We start from the raw sequence: 19390 nt of genomic DNA, 5'->3' as shown, positions 1-19390 counted from the left end.
TTCTGTAAAGAGTTTGCCAGTTTATGTTAAGCAAACTACATACTGAAAACTTAATACAACAAATAATTTTGCTTGTCATTTCTCTTTAGCTGATAATAGTAGAACTCTGAATGTGGATTCCACTGCAATGACGCTACCTATGTCTGATCCAACTGCGTGGGCCACAGCAATGAATAATCTTGGAATGGCACCACTGGGAATTGCTGGACAACCAATTTTACCTGGTATGCTATTTTTAATCACGTCACAAGTGTTTCTTTTTATTGACCATGTGGTAATAAATATAACAGTATGACACAACTTATTTTGAAGTTGACATTTACCAGATTCTGCCTAGAGTGTGCATTTTTGTAATATGAGCTTTGTAGGCTGGGTGGCCAGTAGTTACTAGTATACTCCCTGTCACACTATGGGCAAGGTAGGGATATATATCTGATGCAGGATATGGTCATTAAATATTTAAATAGCTCATTGAAATAAAAGACAACAGAATTGGCAAGGAATTACAAAGGTTATCTAATTTTATAGATTTAGAGGAGACAAACATGGGGCGGAAATGATAGTTGACCTAGATACCTCAAAAATCATGAATTCCTAAAGTAGAGGAAAGGAGATGGTGGGGACCATCCCAAAGTTGTTCATGTTGAATAGCTGTTTGTACTTTTTTTAAACAAAGTAACCAGTAAGAGAATGGGCATAGTGTACTAACTCCATCTCCACTAAAGATAAAATCAGAAGAAAAATGCCACAACATCTGAAGCATTTGGTTTAAACACACACAAAAAGTCTTCTGTTCTGTCAGAACTATTAACCGTTAAAATGGATTTGTGAAGACATTAAGGAATTGGGAGGATTGGGTCTCAGGAAGCCTTGGGTCGTTTTAAAATATCCTGAACATTAATCTCCCCAGGTTCATTTAATTGTGACCCTACTTAAAAGAATGACAGAACCAGGCTGATCAAGTACCTTGCTACTCAAAGTATAATCTGCGTAACCTGGGAGCTGTTAAGAAGCCCAGAATCTTAGGCACCAGCCCAGAGCTACTGAATCAGAAGCTGCATTTTAACATGATCCACAGGTTATTCACAAACACAGTAAAGTTGAGAAACGGATCTAGAGTGAGGCCACTTTGTTGTGCCATTTGTTTATATAGTTAGTGACCCCTACTCCCCCAAAAATAATTTCACAATTCCAGTTCAGATTTTGAATCCTTATAAGCTATAATGGGGGCATGGTAGGGTAGGCAATGATGCTTAATAATCTTAATAATAAATTAAGAAATGTGATTACATAGAAAACTAGGGAACAAAAATAAAAATAGCCAAATATAAAGAAAAAAATATGTGAATGAGAAATGGGTGGAGAGCAAAGGAGCTTGGATTCTATATATGGCAGAGGCAAAGCACTGTCCCACCAAACCATAATTCATGCCCTGGACTATAGTTGACTAGATTGTATCCTACTCCATTAGACCAACCATGATTGAATTGAGCAACCAGGGATCCTTTGAGCGCCTAATGATTGGACCATAGATCTCCTTGGGTTTTGAATGACTAGTGGGGCCAATCTGGAATCAGCAGGTGCTCCAACAGGAGCCAGTATTGCACAGTAGTTAAGCACTCACACTCTGGAGTCAGTCTGCCTGACTTCCAAGCCTGTTTCTTTCACTACTTTATCTTGAGTAGTTAAATGTCTTCTAGGAGACTCAGTTTCTTCATTCATAAAATCAGACTAATAATACTTAACCCTTAGGGGTTTTGTGACAATTAAATTGTGCTTAGAACAATGCCTGGCACATAGTTAGTGCTCAATCATGTTGGCTACTAAAATACTTTAAAATCATTGTTAATATATTTCTTACAGGTATTTCTAAAGGGTGTAATAGGTCTTTAAACTTAGTTCTTCTTCATTATTTCACTGTAATACAATTTAAACTAAAACATTATATATTATTTTATAGCTCCATATGGAGTGGTCCTGAGTCACAATCTCTTGTAGTCTAGAGAGATTAGACAATCTGATTTGCCTTCCATATTACCAGTTTATGGAAATCTGAACTGTATGGGTATATGTCCTGGGGAAAATGTTGAGGCCAGATCTGCTCTGATGCCAAGGGGACTCTATGTTATATCAGATAATTTGTAAATTACCACATCTAAACATAAATCTATTCTCACACAGTAATCTTTGATGCTTAGCCACCCATCCTATAGGAAAAAAAGGCTTAGCATTGAGAGTAAAAAAATCATCCAAACCATCATTATAGGCCCAAAGCTTATGCTGGGGACAGTAAAAGGCCTGAAAAACTGGGTAGGTTTTCTTAACAGTAACTCAGAGGTCTATTCCTGCAGAGAGGGTATCTTGCTTAGTATTTAACAACATAGGCCTCAAAGATAGACTGCTTGGGTTTGGATCCTTGCTGTGCCACTTGCTAGCTATATGACCTCTCACCAGTTATTTGACCTGTCTGTACCTCAGTTCCATCATCTATAAAATGGGAATAACTATAGTATCTACTTCATAGGATTGCTGTAAAGATTAAATAATATGCTTAGCCCAATGTTTGGCATATAATAAGCACTCAATAAAGGTTAACCATCATTATTATTATTAAGATAAAGGAAATACTAACATACTTCCTTCAAATGGCTGCTAAGCTGCCACTTAAATTGAAAGTATTTGGTGCTGTGCAGCCACTGTCAGCTCTAATGAGTGTTCCTCATATCCACCTCCAACCAGACATTTGAAACGTCAAGAGTGATTTTAATTTCTACTTCTAGCCCTCTTTATCTACATCCTATTTTCTTAAGCACTATGAAGAAATAGATTCTAAGGTCCCCTTCAACTCTGTGATTCAGTGATCTTTTAGCTATGCTCTAGGGAAAGTTATTTGACTTTTTGGAAACCAGATCTTAGAAATGCAGATATTTTTTTAAGATTTATTTATTTATTTGAGAGAGACAGAGCACATGGGGGGGGAGGGAGGAGGAGAGAAGCAGACTCCCCGCTGAGCACAGAGCCCCACGCCAGGTTCAATCCCACCACCCTGCAATCGTGACCTGAGCTGAAATCAGGAGTTGGGTGCTTAACTGACTGAGCTACCCAAGCACCCCAGAAATACTGATATTTAGTTTAGTAGTGCCCTTCTTGTCTTAAAAATACATGGGATAGTGGTATTGGGCTGAGACATACTTTGCGAAGCTATCTGTAAAATCACTTGAGTTTCAGGTGAACTAATTTTTCTCCTCCCTGTATTATTTTAGGAAGTCAGTTTAACCACTGAAATTAGAATATAGGTTCTGGATCTGGATTGCCTAGGTTCAAATAAATCTGTGTTCTACTATTAAGTAGCTGTGTAAACACTGGCAAGTTACCTAACCTCTCTAGGCCTCAGTTTCTTCATCTGTAAAACAAAGATAATAATAGCACCTATGTCATAGGATTGTTATGAAGATCAATGAGTTAATACATTAGAGTCCTAGAATGATGCCTGGTTCAGAGTAATCTCTCAGTGAACTTAGCTATTATTATTGTCTCGAGTTCACATCTGATATATGGCTCACAAAAAATTGAATTATGGCTCATTTGTGTTCTTAGCAATGGTGCAGGGTAACAAACGCAGAAACGAAATCTTCCCCAGGAGAGGTGCTGGACAATGGTGCCACTCACTTCTCCCTGTAAATCTGAGGGGGTGTCCAGAGAAATGGAAGGTTGGCACCACACTCCAATGCTGCATACTCTTCATCTTGCCCAGGTTTTGGGAAAGGGTGCCTGTTCTCTTTATTATGTAATGTTTTAATCGAATGGGCTAAAACATCCCCAATCCTCTCTCTGCCCCTCGAGATTCCTTAAAATGGAAATGGCAGCCAGTGAGCCACAAGGAACTGTTCCCTGAGATCACCCACTGATGGCTCAGTAATTCAACTACTTTTCTGCAACTTAGGTTTCTTACTGAGACAGCAGACCTTTTTTGTGTGTGCTGTCTCATCTGGCCTGTGACAATAGGAAAGGCTTTTGGCATTGATGAAAAACAAATGATACATAAGCTTCCTTGACTTGCCCTAGAGAGCTCAAATCCACACTGTCATGGAAGCTGAGTCTCTTGGACACATACTTGTCATCAGGGCAGTGTCTGGCTTATTATGTTCATTGAGTGGGGAGCAGAGACAAACCATCTCTGGGGTTTGGAGCCCCCTTTCATCTGACATGGTGTTTTATATAGCTGCTATTCAGTAAAGTCAATCCACAATGATGGCAGATTAGGAGGTCCCCTCTGGCTGGCAGCTGTCTTTCCTGCCAGAGTATTTGCTTTTCTAAGCTGGTCAAATAAAACTAATGTTAGTTTTCACATGAAGAGAGGGACCAAAAAGAGATCTGTTTAAGGAGCATAGTTCTGCCCATCATCACAGATGAATCCAAGGATGGACTGATTAAGAAGTACTCATTGAATACTATGTGCTGCTTCCTTTATTTTCCCCTCAATTAAAATATCCTTAGCATCCAAATGTGGAGCCTGTGAAGTCCCAAAGGAGAAGAGTCTCTTGTTATGGTGCCTCCACTTTATTGACTGTATCACCTCCATAATAGGAAATGTTGGAAAGTATGGACTTATAGATCTTATTCCCAGAGCAAGACACTGCCCATCCACAGGCATTGTCGTTTTTAAGAAGGCAGTTCTCAGGGCGCCTGGGTGGCTCAGTCGTTTAAGCATCCGCCTTTGGCTTAGGTTGTGATCCCGGGGTCCTGGGATCGAGCCCCCCATCAAGCTCCCTGCTCAGCAGGGAGTCTTCTTCTCCCTCTCTCTCTGCCCCACCCCCGACTCATGCTCACATGCTCTCTCTTTCTCTCTCTCAAATAAAATCCTTAAAAAAAAAAAAAAAGAAGGCAGTTCTCACTGAACCCAGAAGGCCAATTCTTATCGGAACAGAAAGAAAGAATGAGGATGTGTGACACATGACAGGCCACTACTCTGCAAGCTCCCCAAGGAGAGCCAGACTTGTGGTTCTATTATTTTTAATATCTTCCACAAAAAGAATATGCCTTCAGTGGCAAATAAGGTTGAAATCCTGAGAAAGGAGAGCGCTGTTCATCAGCATGGTGGACACTTCACTGAAAGCCAATGTTATGTAAAACACTATAACAAATAGAATTAGTGCCTCCATAAAACAAACTTAAAGCCTACCCAGTGACGGTACTCTCAAGACTCCCCATGGAAACTATTACAAAGAGTGGCCAAGTGAGATCATTTGCGCATTCATTCATACAAGAAATATTTACTGAGGTCTGCTGTATGCAAGGTATTATTAGAAGCCCTGGGGATAAAGCAGTGAACAACAACAACAAAAACCAAGATTCCTGCCCTCATACTGGCTTCAGTACTTTTAGAACCTGCATATTTTCTCCCTAATACATCTCATCTCATACATGTTGAATGACAACAACTCAGAGGCTTGAATCCATTTTGTTCATTTGCGTTTTTATTCAGCCATCCATTAGAAATATTTTCAGCTAGGGTCCGGGAGATCCAAAATGGGCATGGCTAATCCTTGCTTTCAAGCTCAAAGTCCAGTAGCAGAGGCAGCAAAGTCAATATCATGACACTATAATGTAATAAATGTCTTAGTAGAAACATGTAGAAAAGTTCTGTTTTAGCCAGGGTGAGATGAGAGGGAGTGATAGGTAGGTGGTCATGGTCTGGGAACGTTCACAGAAGTGGTAATATTTGAGCTCAGTGTCCAGGGATATATAGGAATGTGGCAGGTGGGAAAAAAAAAGAGCTTAGAATGGTCCAAGAAGAGGAAATGATGCATCAATGACTGGAAATTATGCAAGAGTATACAGTATGGGGACGGTGGTTAAATATTGAATGGAATTACATCACCCCATTCCGTAAAGACTTCGAGGCAGCTTATAAGTAAGGTTACAATAAAAGAGAAAAATCACAAGTAAAATAAACCAGCATCTAGGAAAATATAAATGAATATCAAAGGTGAAGACCTGGACTCTGAGAAACAAACTGAGGGCTTCAGAGGGGATGGGGGTCGGGGAATGGGATAGGCTGGTGATGGGTAGTAAGGAGGGCACGTATTGCATGGTGCACTGGGTGCTATACACAACTAATGAATCATCGAACTTTAAATCAGAAACCAGGGATGTACTGTATGGTGACTAACATAATATAATAGAAAATATTATTATAAAAAAAACAGGTAGGGAGGTTAATTAGAATTCAGATGTGTACGTCATAGGCTCCTATCCGATTTCTGAAGCTGAGCCTGTACCTGTGACCAGGTAGCCAAAACAAAAAGGAAAACCTGATCAATTACATAATTTGCATTTTCCATGAGGAGAAAATATACCAAACTTCAGAGAAGTCAAACTTTTCATAGCCCTTCACAATTTTGTGTGTGTTAGACATTTTTGTTCTGAAAGAATCTTTTCATAGGGAGCTTCATATATAGGAATGGACACTAAGGTAGTTGAGTGATTTCTGAAGCCTAAACACAGTTGTGTAGCCCAGGATTAGTCAATATTACTTTCCCTAGTTTGCTGCAAAATATAAAAACTAAAAATATAGTGATTTTTACATAAAGGTAAATTTGCTCAATTGAAAGGACTGTTCTTTATTCTGAAATTATAGACGTTCTACATTTTTGTTTTTAAAATGTTCTTTTATGAACTGTGCAAATGGTCACTGGCTAGTTTCTGTTATTTGTCTCCACATCTTTTCTTGGCAAATTAAGAGGGGGATAATTAAATGTGTGTATGTATATATGTATGTATGTATGTATGTAATTTTATTTTATTCCTCTCTAAAATCTAGAAATCTGGGAACCACAGATGTAGTATGAAATGTCCTCACTAAAGTCCCTCCAAAAATGTTCACAGCATCCCATGAAGAGAGTCAAGGTCATGATCCTGAATCTGTCAAAAGTTCTAACAAGGCAAGAACATGGTATAAATAAATAGGAAGGAATAGGGAGAAGGTGGGCTAGAAAGGTGGATATTTGCAAAAATTTATCTAAAGAAATAAAGCTTCATTAGTAGAAATTTGAAATCAAAGTTGAGATTTACTGGGGTGAGTCTTTATGAACTAAAATTATGCCATATAACCCTCCCAAGCCTAGTTTGCTACCTTATTTGCTATTGTACATGAACCAGGCCCTGCTTCAACTTTCCAGCTAGCCTGAAGCAAGGGTTTAGATGATCTTCTGGAGAAGCAGGCAGATATTGGTAGAATTTGAGAGTCATTATGCAAAAATTTGGAAAATTGTGCTCTACTTCCAAGAGGGCTAGTGATAACTGCAGGATCATCTCACAGTGCAGCCAGGCTGTCCTTAGAAATATGTATTCTCTCTTCAGGCTGACTATTTGAAAAGTCTTTTTGAGGATTTGTATGAAGAGGCAGTCAAGACTGTAGTGGGTTAAAATTTCTCAATACCCAGGCAAATTCTTAATTTTCAAGTGAATTTTGTGGGAACTCTAAAGAAAAAGCAACAATGTCCCAGAAATGTGTACCTGAATTGGAATCATAATTCTCTGTGAAATACCTTAATTATATTTAGATCCCATTTGGAGTGCTTATTTTATTTATTTATTTTTTTAAAGATTTTTTATTTATTTATTTGACAGAGATAGAGACAGCCAGCGAGAGAGGGAACACAAGCAGGGGGAGTGGGAGAGGAAGAAGCAGGCTCATAGCGGAGGAGCCTGATGTGGGGCTCCATCCCATAACGCCGGGATCACGCCCTGAGCCAAAGGCAGATGCTTAACCGCTGTGCCACCCAGGCACCCCATGGAGTGCTTTAGACTAATCTATGGTTGCATTACAGTGGTTTTACTGTGAGTGCAAACTACCTTCTGGTGCTCAGAGAGTCTCTGGAACACCTAACAGAATAGAAATGCCTTTATGGGTGGGGGGTCACTTGGATGGGAAGAAGTCACTAAGTTCAGGCAGAGCCTTTCTAAGGGTATGAAGGGGCTTCCAGCAAGCCAGAACCAGGTCCAATTCTAAAAAGGCAAGACCAATAGTAAATGTGTCATCTCCTACCTTTGCCCACCTCCAGTTCCTACACTGCCACAATTTCAACTTCTTCTGTGGGTCAAAGTTGAGACAATGGATTTAAAACAGAAGCCTCTAAATTACCTAATAGTGTGGTGATACATATATTGAACATCTCAACAGGAAGTTCTAGGTATAGAGATAAGCAACCGGATGGTAGCCTTTTGGACATAAATATTTGAAGGCCTGTTGCAGGTTGAATAGTTGGAAGGAGAGCTTAATCTGACAAGGAGTATCTTTTTTTCCTGTGCATCCATGGACTTTGTGGAAGCAATATAGACTAATGGTTGAGAGTATGGTTAGTAAAAGCCACGTACTATATGGCCTTACAGTGTTAACTCTGTGAGCTTCAATTTCCTCATCTGTAATATAGAGAGTAATGTATTGCCCATTCCTTAGGATTGTAAAGATTGAGATATGTATAAAATCAAATCATAGCCTAGAAATTCCTATACACTGAATTAATGGGTAGTAGTATTATGGACACCATCCTCTTCCCCTGCCACAGTGGAGTTTGCATTTTACAGGAAGAACACCAATGTGAACCATCCTGCCAGAAATTATCAAGGACTGAACCATAAAATCGGCATCTGTGGTTTCTTTGTCAGGCATCAAAAATGGGCAACCTCTAAGGTTTCTAGTGTTTTGTAGACATCTGTAATCGTAGTCCACCTAGTAGAGTGTCAGTCACCTGGCATTGTTTCAACTGGCCCTTCCACACAGCAACAGTACAGTGACAAGAATTGCTTGAGACAGTGGCTCTGGGGCCTTGCAGCGTCCCAAAGCACCTTTTCAATAATCTGCAAAAAATCATGGGCAGTCTAGTTTGGGTGCTTAGTGTACTTTCTATTTCAATTCATTGATAAAAGCCAACTCTATTAACTAATCACCCCCATTCCCTAGGCATGCTGCATATTCTGCATATCTATTGCTGTATGACAAACTATTTTATAATGTAGTAGCTTAAAAACAATCATTTTATTCTATTTTAAGAGTTTCTGGATGAAGAATTTGGGCGGGATTCATATGGGCAATTCTTCTGTGTCATATGGTATCAACTGGGATGTCTCAGCTATGGTAGGCTAGTCTGGAGGTTCCAAGACAACTTTATTCATATGCATGGCACCTTGGCAGGGACAGATAAAAACACTGAGCTCAGCTGGATCCCTCTCCTTCCATTTACTCTGAGGCCCTCTCCACATGTCTCTCTACCATGGTAGTCCAACATGTTACACAGTGTCTTGAAGCTCCAATAGCATGTGTTCCCAGAAACAAGAAGTGGGAATGGTATCTCTCTTAAGGCCTGAGCCTGAAAACAGAACACCTTTCCTGTCAAAGTAGTTTGGAGCCCATCCAGATTCAAATGGGGGTGGGAGACATAGACCTCACCTCTTGATGAGAGGAGTCTCAAAGAATTTGTATCCACCTTTAATCTGTCACACTGGGGGAAAATAACTATATGCGAGCACTTTGTTGCTCATCTGCCATGTTTTTAATCATACCTGTTTCACCTTTGACCTATAATTAAGTTAATTCATTAAAACAATTGTCATACTACACTGAGAGGCAATGTAGTGGTTAGGAGCATTATAGTTAGACCAGTCCAGATTTGAATCCTAGTTCTGCTTCTTACTGGCTTGTAATCTTGGGCAACTAACTAAATACCCTGGCCCTAATTTCTGTATACAATGAAGGATAATAACAGTAGCTAGTTCACAGGCTTACTGCAATGTGATTATATAAAATGCTTAGCACAGTGCTAGCACATTGTAAGCACCCAACAAACAATTTGGATGTTGATAATTGGTGATACAGCATTGTAACTGCATGGATGTTTCCAAACTAGACTATGAGGTCGAGGATTTTGCCTTAATCATTCCCTCAATCCCAACACCCGGCACAGGGCCTGGCATCAAACTATTGAATGGATGGACATATGGATGACTGGATGGCAGCATAGAAATGGTATGTGCCTCCAGTGTAACTCCCTGGCTCAAATGCCTAAAGAGAACAGAGGGTGATTTTACTTCCAGGTAACTACTCTAGGTTGAATGAGCCCAAGTTGCTAGGGAGCAGGAATGTTTAAGGCTACACTGAGCTATTACTTGAAATCACATAGTAGAGCTGCAACTCAAAGGAGCAAGCTGGCCCAAATAACACAGCATTCATAACATCTCTAGTAAGCTGGGATTTGGAGAAGTTCATGAATCAAAAGAGAGATTACAAACCAACGTCTTATGACACTTCCAGGCATGGCAATGCCAGGAGTCAGAAGGCTGTAGGGAAAAGTGCTAGAAGAAGAGATACAAAAGCAAAACAGAACAGAGTGTTTATTGTGGGAAGGACTTAGGAGGAATACCTTGGACTTTTCCATAATCCTTTTATAAAACGATGTCAAATCTCCTTCAAAAGTTTGAATTCCTAACATAAATGTTAATACTACGCACTTATTGGTGTACTTGTCAAGCCAGGCTGGGGGCCTCGAAGAAGGAGATAATTTCTCTGGTGTTCTATTCCCAATGTGTTTTAAATTGTGCTGGGTATTAAGGAGGGCATGTATTGCATGGTGCACTGGGTGTTATATGCAAGTTATGAATCATGGAACTTTACATCAGAAACTAGGGATGTACTGTATGGTGACTAACATAATATAATAAAAAATATTATTAAATAAATAAATTGTTGGACTTGTTTGATTTTTCAGGTTCTGCAATACTTGTTTAAGTCTGATGATCTCAAATGGTTATTTTCTTGGTTGGCATTGAATATTCACATCGACTTTGGTGCTTAGTGGTTGGAGATAAACAAAAGAAATAATCAATGTGTTAGAAGTCTTTGAAATGTCATATGCAACCTGCCCTCTAGCAAGCCCTGCTAGGAAGTGTAGCCCATGGAACTCTTGGCATATTGAACGCAAGGAAGAAAGGGAATTTATCTACTCTCGCTTTAGCCATATGTCATGAATACATTTGCTTTTAAATGAATTTCATAAAATATTAATGTAATCATACCAAACAGAGTGGTGAGTACATCAGTCAGGAGTTATATTTATCCTGTGCATTTGTTTTTTGTTTGTCTCCATTTATTAGTAGACAGTACATGGAGACAGGCATTTCTTTCTCAGCCAAAGTGGCAGAATTTGTTTAATGAACTGATGTTTCTGTAATCTGTGGTAAGGTAGAGTTGTGAGTGACAGAGCTATATGAATAACAATGAGGAGGCAGGAAGAACAATAAAAGGAAGACAAACATTTCAGTTGGAGGGGAATAGTAGATGGAATTGTCTAGTTGGCACACAAACTAATCTGATCTTTTCCTACTGAAAATTAACAGTTTGTAAATGGGTGAGATAATGTTAACAATTTTTCCAAAATCATATACACGAGGAATCAAATTTTCCAAAGACACAAATGGCATTTTTAACCACAGTGCTCTTATTCTACAGCATAGGAACACAGGGTATCAGGGGCCTAAGTCCTCCAAGATGGAAAGGAAGACCTGGACCCCCTGCCTCCACCTGATAGAGCCTGACATATACAAAGCTATCACAAATGCTTGTGGAATGTGGGAATGAATGCCTGAATAAGTGGACTTATTGACATGTGTATGCATGTTTTGAATGGAAGGATGGAAACTTACCTATCAGGACTACCACCTATCATGCCAGAGGTTTTCATGTCTGTTCTGCCCTTTCATCCTTTGAGCTAAATGTCATCATTTATCCCCACTTTTATCAAAAAAGAAATAGCACTATGTTACCAGATATTAAGAAATCTTCCTTAAGGTCATATAACTAGTATGTGGAGGAAACTAGAGATATAAGAGCCACAGGGAGGGAGGAAGGGAGTGTGTATATATGTGTGTGTGTGTGTGTGCGCGCACACGCACACACTCACATGCATGTGTACAAGTGCATGTTGGGTGAGCTGACACATGAGAGCTAAAAGTAAATTTGTTTTCAGAAAAATAAAATTTCTTCTAATTTCTTGGAAGACATTTTTTTTCTTCCCAAACATATCTGGGGTCTTGATATTTCAGCATGACAGGCATGTGGGAAGATAGGGAATGCCCTGGCTCTTGTGGGCTGACTTTCCAATTGAGGAGGCACACATGCTACCCGCCTGCCTATCTGCCTGGTCATAAGACTCACCCCTACTGGGCCTATTGTTCCTGAAGTTCTGCTTCTCTAGGGACCACAGATTCTTCCCCCTGCTTAGATCCACCCCCTTCAATATCTTAGAGAGCCACCCAGGAGATTCAGAGCCAGCTTGAGGACATGCTTATAGGCAAAGCCCCCTCTAGTCTTTGTGGTGAGCAAAGTAAGGTTTTTGGGAGTCGGACCTGCTAGGGCTACTGCAACTGCCCCTACATTATCAGAACTCCTTATGCAATACTTTCGTTGTTTGCAATACTTTCTTTGCTTGCAGTCCACTGTGCATTCTGTAGCAGAGGACAGCAGTGAGAGGTGGGGAAATAAGGAAGTAGAATGCATTCCCTTCTCTCAAAAAACTTGCATTTTGATATAGAGACAAAATTTAAATGAAACTAGTACCACCCTTAGACCCAGGCAAGTGGGACCTTTGCCCTAGGCCCGCATCTTAGGGGACCTCATACTTTGAAATGCCTGCCTGATATTTCCTAAGTCCCCGTCCAGTGCTAAGGACCAGCCAGGTAGGTAGTGTGATCAGGGTAGGTGCCCTGAGTCCAGAACAGGTTCTATATAGGTTCTAATCTTAAGCACCTTTTCTGAAGTTTTTAAAGTTCCTCTTCATTGCCTGGAATTGACCAGGACTTGCAGTGTTGTCTAAGCAAGGAGTCCCAATCTCATACCGAACCTATGTGGACCCTAGTCCTCCTTTCTCCCCTTTGGGGCACTCTCCAATCCTCTACCCCACATGTGGAGTCAACCAGATTCTCCAAGAAGCTTCAGAACTCCTGCCTATGGAGTCCTCTCAGAGTCTTGGTTCCAGGAAGGTAGCCTGGTAAGTAAATCACTGTAGCTGCCTGGTGTGGCATTTCTTTCATGGTATCTCATGAGATTATGCCACTGAATGGTGTTGATGCTGACTTGGGGTGAATCAAACTGTGTATATAGATGAACCCCACAGAAAAACCTTTGTGAGGGCCCCTACACATCCTAGAAGCATCCCTGAATGAAAAGATGATGCAAAATAAAATAAAATTCAGTGGCAACAGATGTAGAACAGTTTTTCAACACAAAGTTGAGAATGAACCAGAATTATCTGGAAAAAGTTCTTCCGGGAAAGTGGCCTTGAAGAGTTCTTTAAGGCAGGCCTTGAAGTATGAGGAGAATTTGGGGAGGCTCAAATGATTCCAGGCAGGGAAAACAACATGAACAAAAGCACAGAGAATAGTTATTTATTGAGTATTTTTGTGCTATATATTATGCTAAGCACATTACATTCATTGTTTTGTTTGTCACAGCTCCCTATAAGGTAAGGGTTTGCAAATGAGGAAATGGAGGTTCAAAAGATTCATCCTACAAAGCAATAATAGAAGTAGGACCCAGGTCTGCCTGATTTCCAAAATTGTGTGCTCTTAATACCATGCTATACTGCAAAAAGACAAGAAGTGTTACAAGGGAGAGCAAGAAGCCTTGTCCGAATGGAGTGGAGGGTGTGCATTGGGAACTGGTGAAAGGCCTTGGATATCAAAATGAAATATAGAGATAAACAGACTGGTCAAGCAAAAACAAACAGCCCCACCCCAAAAGGAAAATGCACAAGTAGAATATAGTATCTAAGACCTGGTAATGCTCATACCATGTTTTCTTAAATATTTTGCCTCTGTCTTAGGAAGACCCTTAGTTTCTTTTTTTTAAATAATTTTTATTTTGTTTTTTTCCCTTTATTGAACTTTTTATTTATTTTTTTTATTTATAATAATATTTTTTATTATATTATGTTAGTCACCATACAGTACATCCCCAGTTTTTGATGCAATGTTCCATGATTCATTATTTGCATATAACACTCAGTGCACCAAGCAATATGTGCCCTCCTTACTACTCATCACCGGCCTATCCCAATCCCCCACCCCCTCCCCTCTGAAGCCCTCAGTTTGTTTCCCAGAGTCCACAGTCTTTATAAGATAATATTCTGCCTCCACTTGACCTTGCCTGGTGTCGTTTATTGTTCTCTTTTCTCTCCTTTTTTAGACTTCGATCCTGCTCTTGGAATGATGACTGGAATTCCACCAATAACTCCAATGATGCCTGGCTTAGGAATAGTACCTCCTCCAATTCCACCAGATATGCCAGTAGTAAAAGAGATCATACACTGTAAAAGCTGCACGCTTTTCCCTCCAAATCCAAGTAATATTCTGCTTTTTCTCCACACAAGTCACAATGTTTTGGTGTCTAGAAACACTCTTCTTTTTCAAAAGAATACCCAAGGGCTTCATAGCTGTATGTATAGAAGCTTCACCTAGAAAACAGAAGACAGGAAAATTTTCTCTTACTAGGCACGGCTGAATTTTATGCACAGAACAGTAAATTTCTGTGTGCTGGTTGCAGTACAAATGATAAAATGTGTTTCTAATGCCATCTGGTAAGGAATTCAAGTGTGCTTGTACAGAGACACCTGACACAAGTTGTTCGACACTGTCATTTACAGACTCTCTTTTTCATAACTGGCCTACATTCTGACGATGGCAGTAATAGAGTGTGTCTGAGCCTACCTGAGGCACATGAGAATATACATTTGGTGCTAAGAATCCTCCACTGCCACCAGCTATTCACACGTCACTCAAACTACTGCTGTTCAACTGATGGGCTGCAACAGACAGTGGGGTGAGGTTTAAGTTGCAATGAGGGCAAAGAGGATTACTGAGACTAAGTCAAACCACTTGCAACCATCCAGTCAGTGAAATTCATGTGGAAATGGTCTAGGGATCTATCTTGTCAGTAATGAATAGTTTTCTCCTTAGACACTTAAAAACATCTGCAAAGATATGGTGGCCATATTTCACTTAAAATATAGCAGCGATAGTTGACTCAAACTTTTTTTTCTGGATCTGTTTGGGGTTTTATTTACTTTAAGTGATCATAAGTTATTTCTGTACACGAATCAAGCCTCATTAAAACTTTTTCCATGATTCTAGTCATGGTGCTGGGTGGCCTACTTAAGGGAGCTGCCACCACAGTGCTGACATTAAAGCAGTTAAGGGACACATTCAAGGGTTCAGGCCATAGATCAAAGAACTTGCCTTATCACAATAAACATAACTTTTGACATGTGACTTCAGACAACAATTTCATCTCCTACCTTACATAGGAATCAGTTAGTCATGGAATCAGGCCCTGGATTCTACTTAGGATAGTCTGCTCATAACTGAGAGGATCTTAGAATCAGTCAGGGTTGGTTAGACAAATCACCTTGGTGCCTTTTTTTAGTGAAAAATGTTTTAATGCCTTCTTCAGGTCTTTGACCTCGATCGTCAGCAGGGTACTTCCTTCCAGGCCAATAAGAAATCTAGGAGACTAGCATCTCAGAGGACTGAATTGGAAGAAGAGCTAATATGTCACAGGAGAATTAGGGAATAGAGAATAAGATGACCTAGTAGGCCTTACCTGCCAGCTCAAGTGGCCATTCCTAGATTTGTATTTAGTGCCTAGGTGAATGAATGGCACTGTCGTACCCTTGTCTGTTACTCTTACTGCCACTGTCCTTACAAATGGGCAGCGGAACTTTTTTTTCCTTTCTTCCCATGTGTTGCTTTTGGATTAGAGAAAGCTGTGCATCACTGATACTACCTTTTTTCATTTCAAAAGCCATGAATTTAGGCATTTCCAGTGTTAAAACCTCCTACATATGTAAAGGTAGAATCCTGCTGCTTTAATCATCCACTTATCACATAATCAGCCTACACTACGTTTTCATTGTCTCAGTCAAGTCCAAGGTAACAGGATGGCTCATAACCTGTAACATCTAGGTTGGGTACAAGTGATGACTTTACAGACTATTCAGTCGCTGAATTTCCAAAGAATAACAGATACCTTGTGTATAACACAGACCACATTGTTGAGCAGTCTTTAAAGGAATACAGACATACACACCTTAAAGAGCCCTAACTTTTTTTTAAGAGGCTCTAACTTTTTGAGTCTCTAGGAAAAGAAAGAGACAGACATCTCTCAAATACATGTATCTTTCCCCACCTACACCATGCCTTCGCAGTTCTAAGCTGGAAGGGCCACAGAGTGAAAGGGAACATTTTACGTTCATGGCTGAATCCTTTAGTTCTTCATCTCTGTGTTAAGAATACCAACAGAGCAATTAGTGCCAGTAAAGTGGTGGCTTCTGGGAAGGAACCTGGCTTTGGATTGAATTAAAAACGGACCCTCCTGACACAGCTTAAAGTAAACTGGTGTTCTATTTCCTGTTTAGAACTTGGATTTTGTTATAAGGGGGCTCAGGTTAGTTGTGTGGGGGAAAATGCTAATGGAGAAAACTCCCTTAGTTCTGTGCTGAAAGCATGGCAAGTATGATTTTTGCTAACACCCCAGACTGTGAAGGTGTGATGGGAAGAGGGATTTGGTATGCCTGAATCCCTTATCTTCTCCAGAGCCTACCAACCTTGTCTGCTAAGGCCTTGATTATAAACCCCAGTACTTAGCCTGACTCTGATATATTCTGCCTCTGTCTCTGGTATATTCTCTTGCACTCAATGGCCTCTCAAGCAATAAGGTCCTGTAATTTGGGGACTCTCACAGTCTCTTTATGCAGCCATCAAATCTGCTTCTGTCTTGCTTCATTAGAACATATCTTTACCATCAATTCCTCACCCTCTCCCACCTGACACTTCATCCAGGTGCTTGTCACATATACAGAACCCAAAAGTCCTGGAGCTCCCATTGCTCACAAATGCCAAGTCCAACTCCTGACTTCAGAAGCCTTTCACTGGTATGCTTCATGTGACTTCAATCCGTCATTTCTACTTGCCACTTACCCACCTGTTAGTCAAGTTCAACTGCTTCCCAGTATCACATTCCTCTCCAGCCCAACTGCAAGCCTATCTTCTCCTGGAACATTTCCACATGGAAGATACTGAAATTAAAACAATAGTTAATCATTCATTGCTCTAATGCATTTTCACTTAAATATTGGGTGCTATGTCCAATGGATAATTTTTACCCCTTAAGTTACTTTATCTCTCTGCTATTTTTAGTACTAGTGACCCCTTCATCCTTTTTGAAACAATACGTCATTTGAAAGTGTAAGAATGATCAAGACCACTAGAGAGATTATATAGATCAAGAAAGGATGACAAACAAGCAGAGACCCCTGAGGAATTCCAACATTTCGAAATTTAAAAGAGAAAGAGGGAGTTTGCATTTCTGTACAAAAGCCCTCTTTACTAGCTGTTTCCAGTTTTTTTCAATTGTCTTTTAAATCTTCTTCATTTATGCTTTCACCCCACCCCTCTATCAAAATGTCCCTTGTTTAAGAACTCTAGTGACTTTATAATACTGAATCCTGTAGTCAATTCTCAGTTCTCTTCCTAATTGACCTAATAGTCACATATGACACAGTTGGTTACTCCTTACTCATTGGTATACTTTCTTTACTTGGCTTTCAGGATACGACAGTATTGGTTTTCCTCCCACTTCAGCTGATAGACCTTCTGCATGGAGAGGTTGCATTTTGAGTCTACTGTCTAGTTAACAGAAAACATGGAATAAATGGTGGAATATCACCTGCTACGTGTGTACAGAGATGTGGGAAAGCACCCAGGAGCCAGAAAAAAAAAAGCAATTTTTTCATTTTACTATTTCAGAACAGGCCAACCTCATTTTGGCTCCTAGGGCTGGGTTCTATAAAGAAAATTAGAGAAAGTGGGTAAATTGAGAATTAATAAAGATTCACCAGTCTTCTGATTACCTCCAATCAGTTGGAATTACATTAAAATATATCTGACCCCTGCTGATTGTCTAGGGGGCCTTCAGTCTTGGACTGTCTAATAAAATCAACTCAAAGACTTTACAGTATGTAAATTCCAGCAAACCAGTGAGTGATCTGTGACGCTTCTTTGAAAAGCAAGATACATGCAAGTGGTTTATAGGTCTTCCATGCTGCCCCCTACTTCACTTTTCAAAGATCAGCAGTGACTCAGATCTTAATGCTGATTTCCCCCAAAAGGGCTCCCCAGAGTAGGTGCTTAGTTATAATTAGAGTTGCTAGAAGCTTCTCCTTTTCCATTACCAGAGATTAAAGTTCTTTATACTCTCAGTTATCTTGAGTCATTTACATGAAGTTTTCTTCTTCTCTATCCAGAGTAGTGGTTGGGGTGTTAGAAGAGTTTAGCACATTACCTGATTAATAGGTGGACTTTGAATTTGCTCTCCTATGGAGTTATCCTTGCTGTGCCCAGATCACTGATTTCAGTGGGATTAGAAAATCAGACCCAGACAACAAAGTGCTTTGAGCTGTTAATTGAAGTACAAGTACTATCCATTAAGGAAGGTAGTACAGCCCATTGCCTTGTTGAGTGGCATACACCTAAATCTTAGCGAATGCTATCAAAGAGGCTTTCTACATTTACCCAAGGAAAATAAATAAACCCCAGCATTCTTGACCCCACTCTTAGTGGCTTTTATGCTTTCTTACTTAGCTGTTACCACAGAATAATCACAGCATCTGAATAGGATGATGACTTCATCACAGAATTTTTAAATCCCACAGAATTTTTAAAGGATTAAAAGCCTTTGTATTTTCGGTGTTATATGTAACTGTGGCAGTAACCAGACATTCCTTAGAGTCTCTCAGTGGACCGAAACGTAGACCTAACTAAGCAAACTTAAATAATATAAAAAGATGATCATTTGCGCCACAAAAAGTTTCTTTACCATCAAATTCCTTAAATAGCAAACTTCAGAAGAATTCTAAAAAGGGATTTTTGGCTAAAGCCCTTGATTTGAAAACATGGCTCTGTATTCCATGGTCAAAACCATTTGTGTCTTCACAGCTGTAGATTCCTCTATTGAGAAGAGTGATTCCTTCCCAAACCAAGCCTTATCTGAAGATCTGGATAAAGCAAGGAGCTGGGAATTTAGAAGTCCAGGTCTTAAGCTACCACTCCACTCCAGACCTGTGGTAGGGCTTTAGAAAGCCTCAGATTGGTGATCAGGAAACCTGGGTTCTATAACAGTAAATAATAATAATACTACAATAACTACTATTTATTGGGAACCTATCAAACACTAGGCATTGTACCACTTGCAATATAGACAGTAGATTATCGATTATCTTACAAAAACCTTTGTAAGGTAGAAGGCAGTATCCCTATTTTACAGATGAAAATATGAGGTTCT

General features: G+C 39.9%; 1 protein-coding gene and 1 long non-coding RNA gene across 18 annotated transcripts in view; one reads left to right on the top strand and one right to left on the bottom strand.

The window, feature by feature from the left end:
* The window catches only part of ENOX2 (ecto-NOX disulfide-thiol exchanger 2), a 264447-nt gene that overhangs the window by 200108 nt on the left and 44949 nt on the right, over window positions 1-19390 (top strand). For all 17 annotated transcript variants that reach the window (XM_057314455.1, XM_057314462.1, XM_057314484.1 and 14 more), the window contains 2 exons: window positions 90-224; window positions 14240-14395. In XM_057314455.1, coding sequence (XP_057170438.1) covers window positions 90-224; window positions 14240-14395 — 291 coding nt within the window. The remainder of the gene's footprint in view (window positions 1-89; window positions 225-14239; window positions 14396-19390) is intronic.
* LOC130544140 (uncharacterized) lies at window positions 10376-18372 on the bottom strand. The gene is made up of 2 exons (XR_008960156.1): window positions 17033-18372; window positions 10376-14507 (listed from the first exon to the last, which is right to left on the bottom strand). It is a non-coding gene; the product is annotated as an uncharacterized LOC130544140 (long non-coding RNA).

Source organism: Ursus arctos, chromosome X (assembly GCF_023065955.2).
Source record: "Ursus arctos isolate Adak ecotype North America chromosome X, UrsArc2.0, whole genome shotgun sequence".
In the NCBI taxonomy this organism is placed as follows: domain Eukaryota; kingdom Metazoa; phylum Chordata; class Mammalia; order Carnivora; family Ursidae; genus Ursus; species Ursus arctos.
This window is presented reverse-complemented; position numbering and strand designations above follow the sequence as displayed.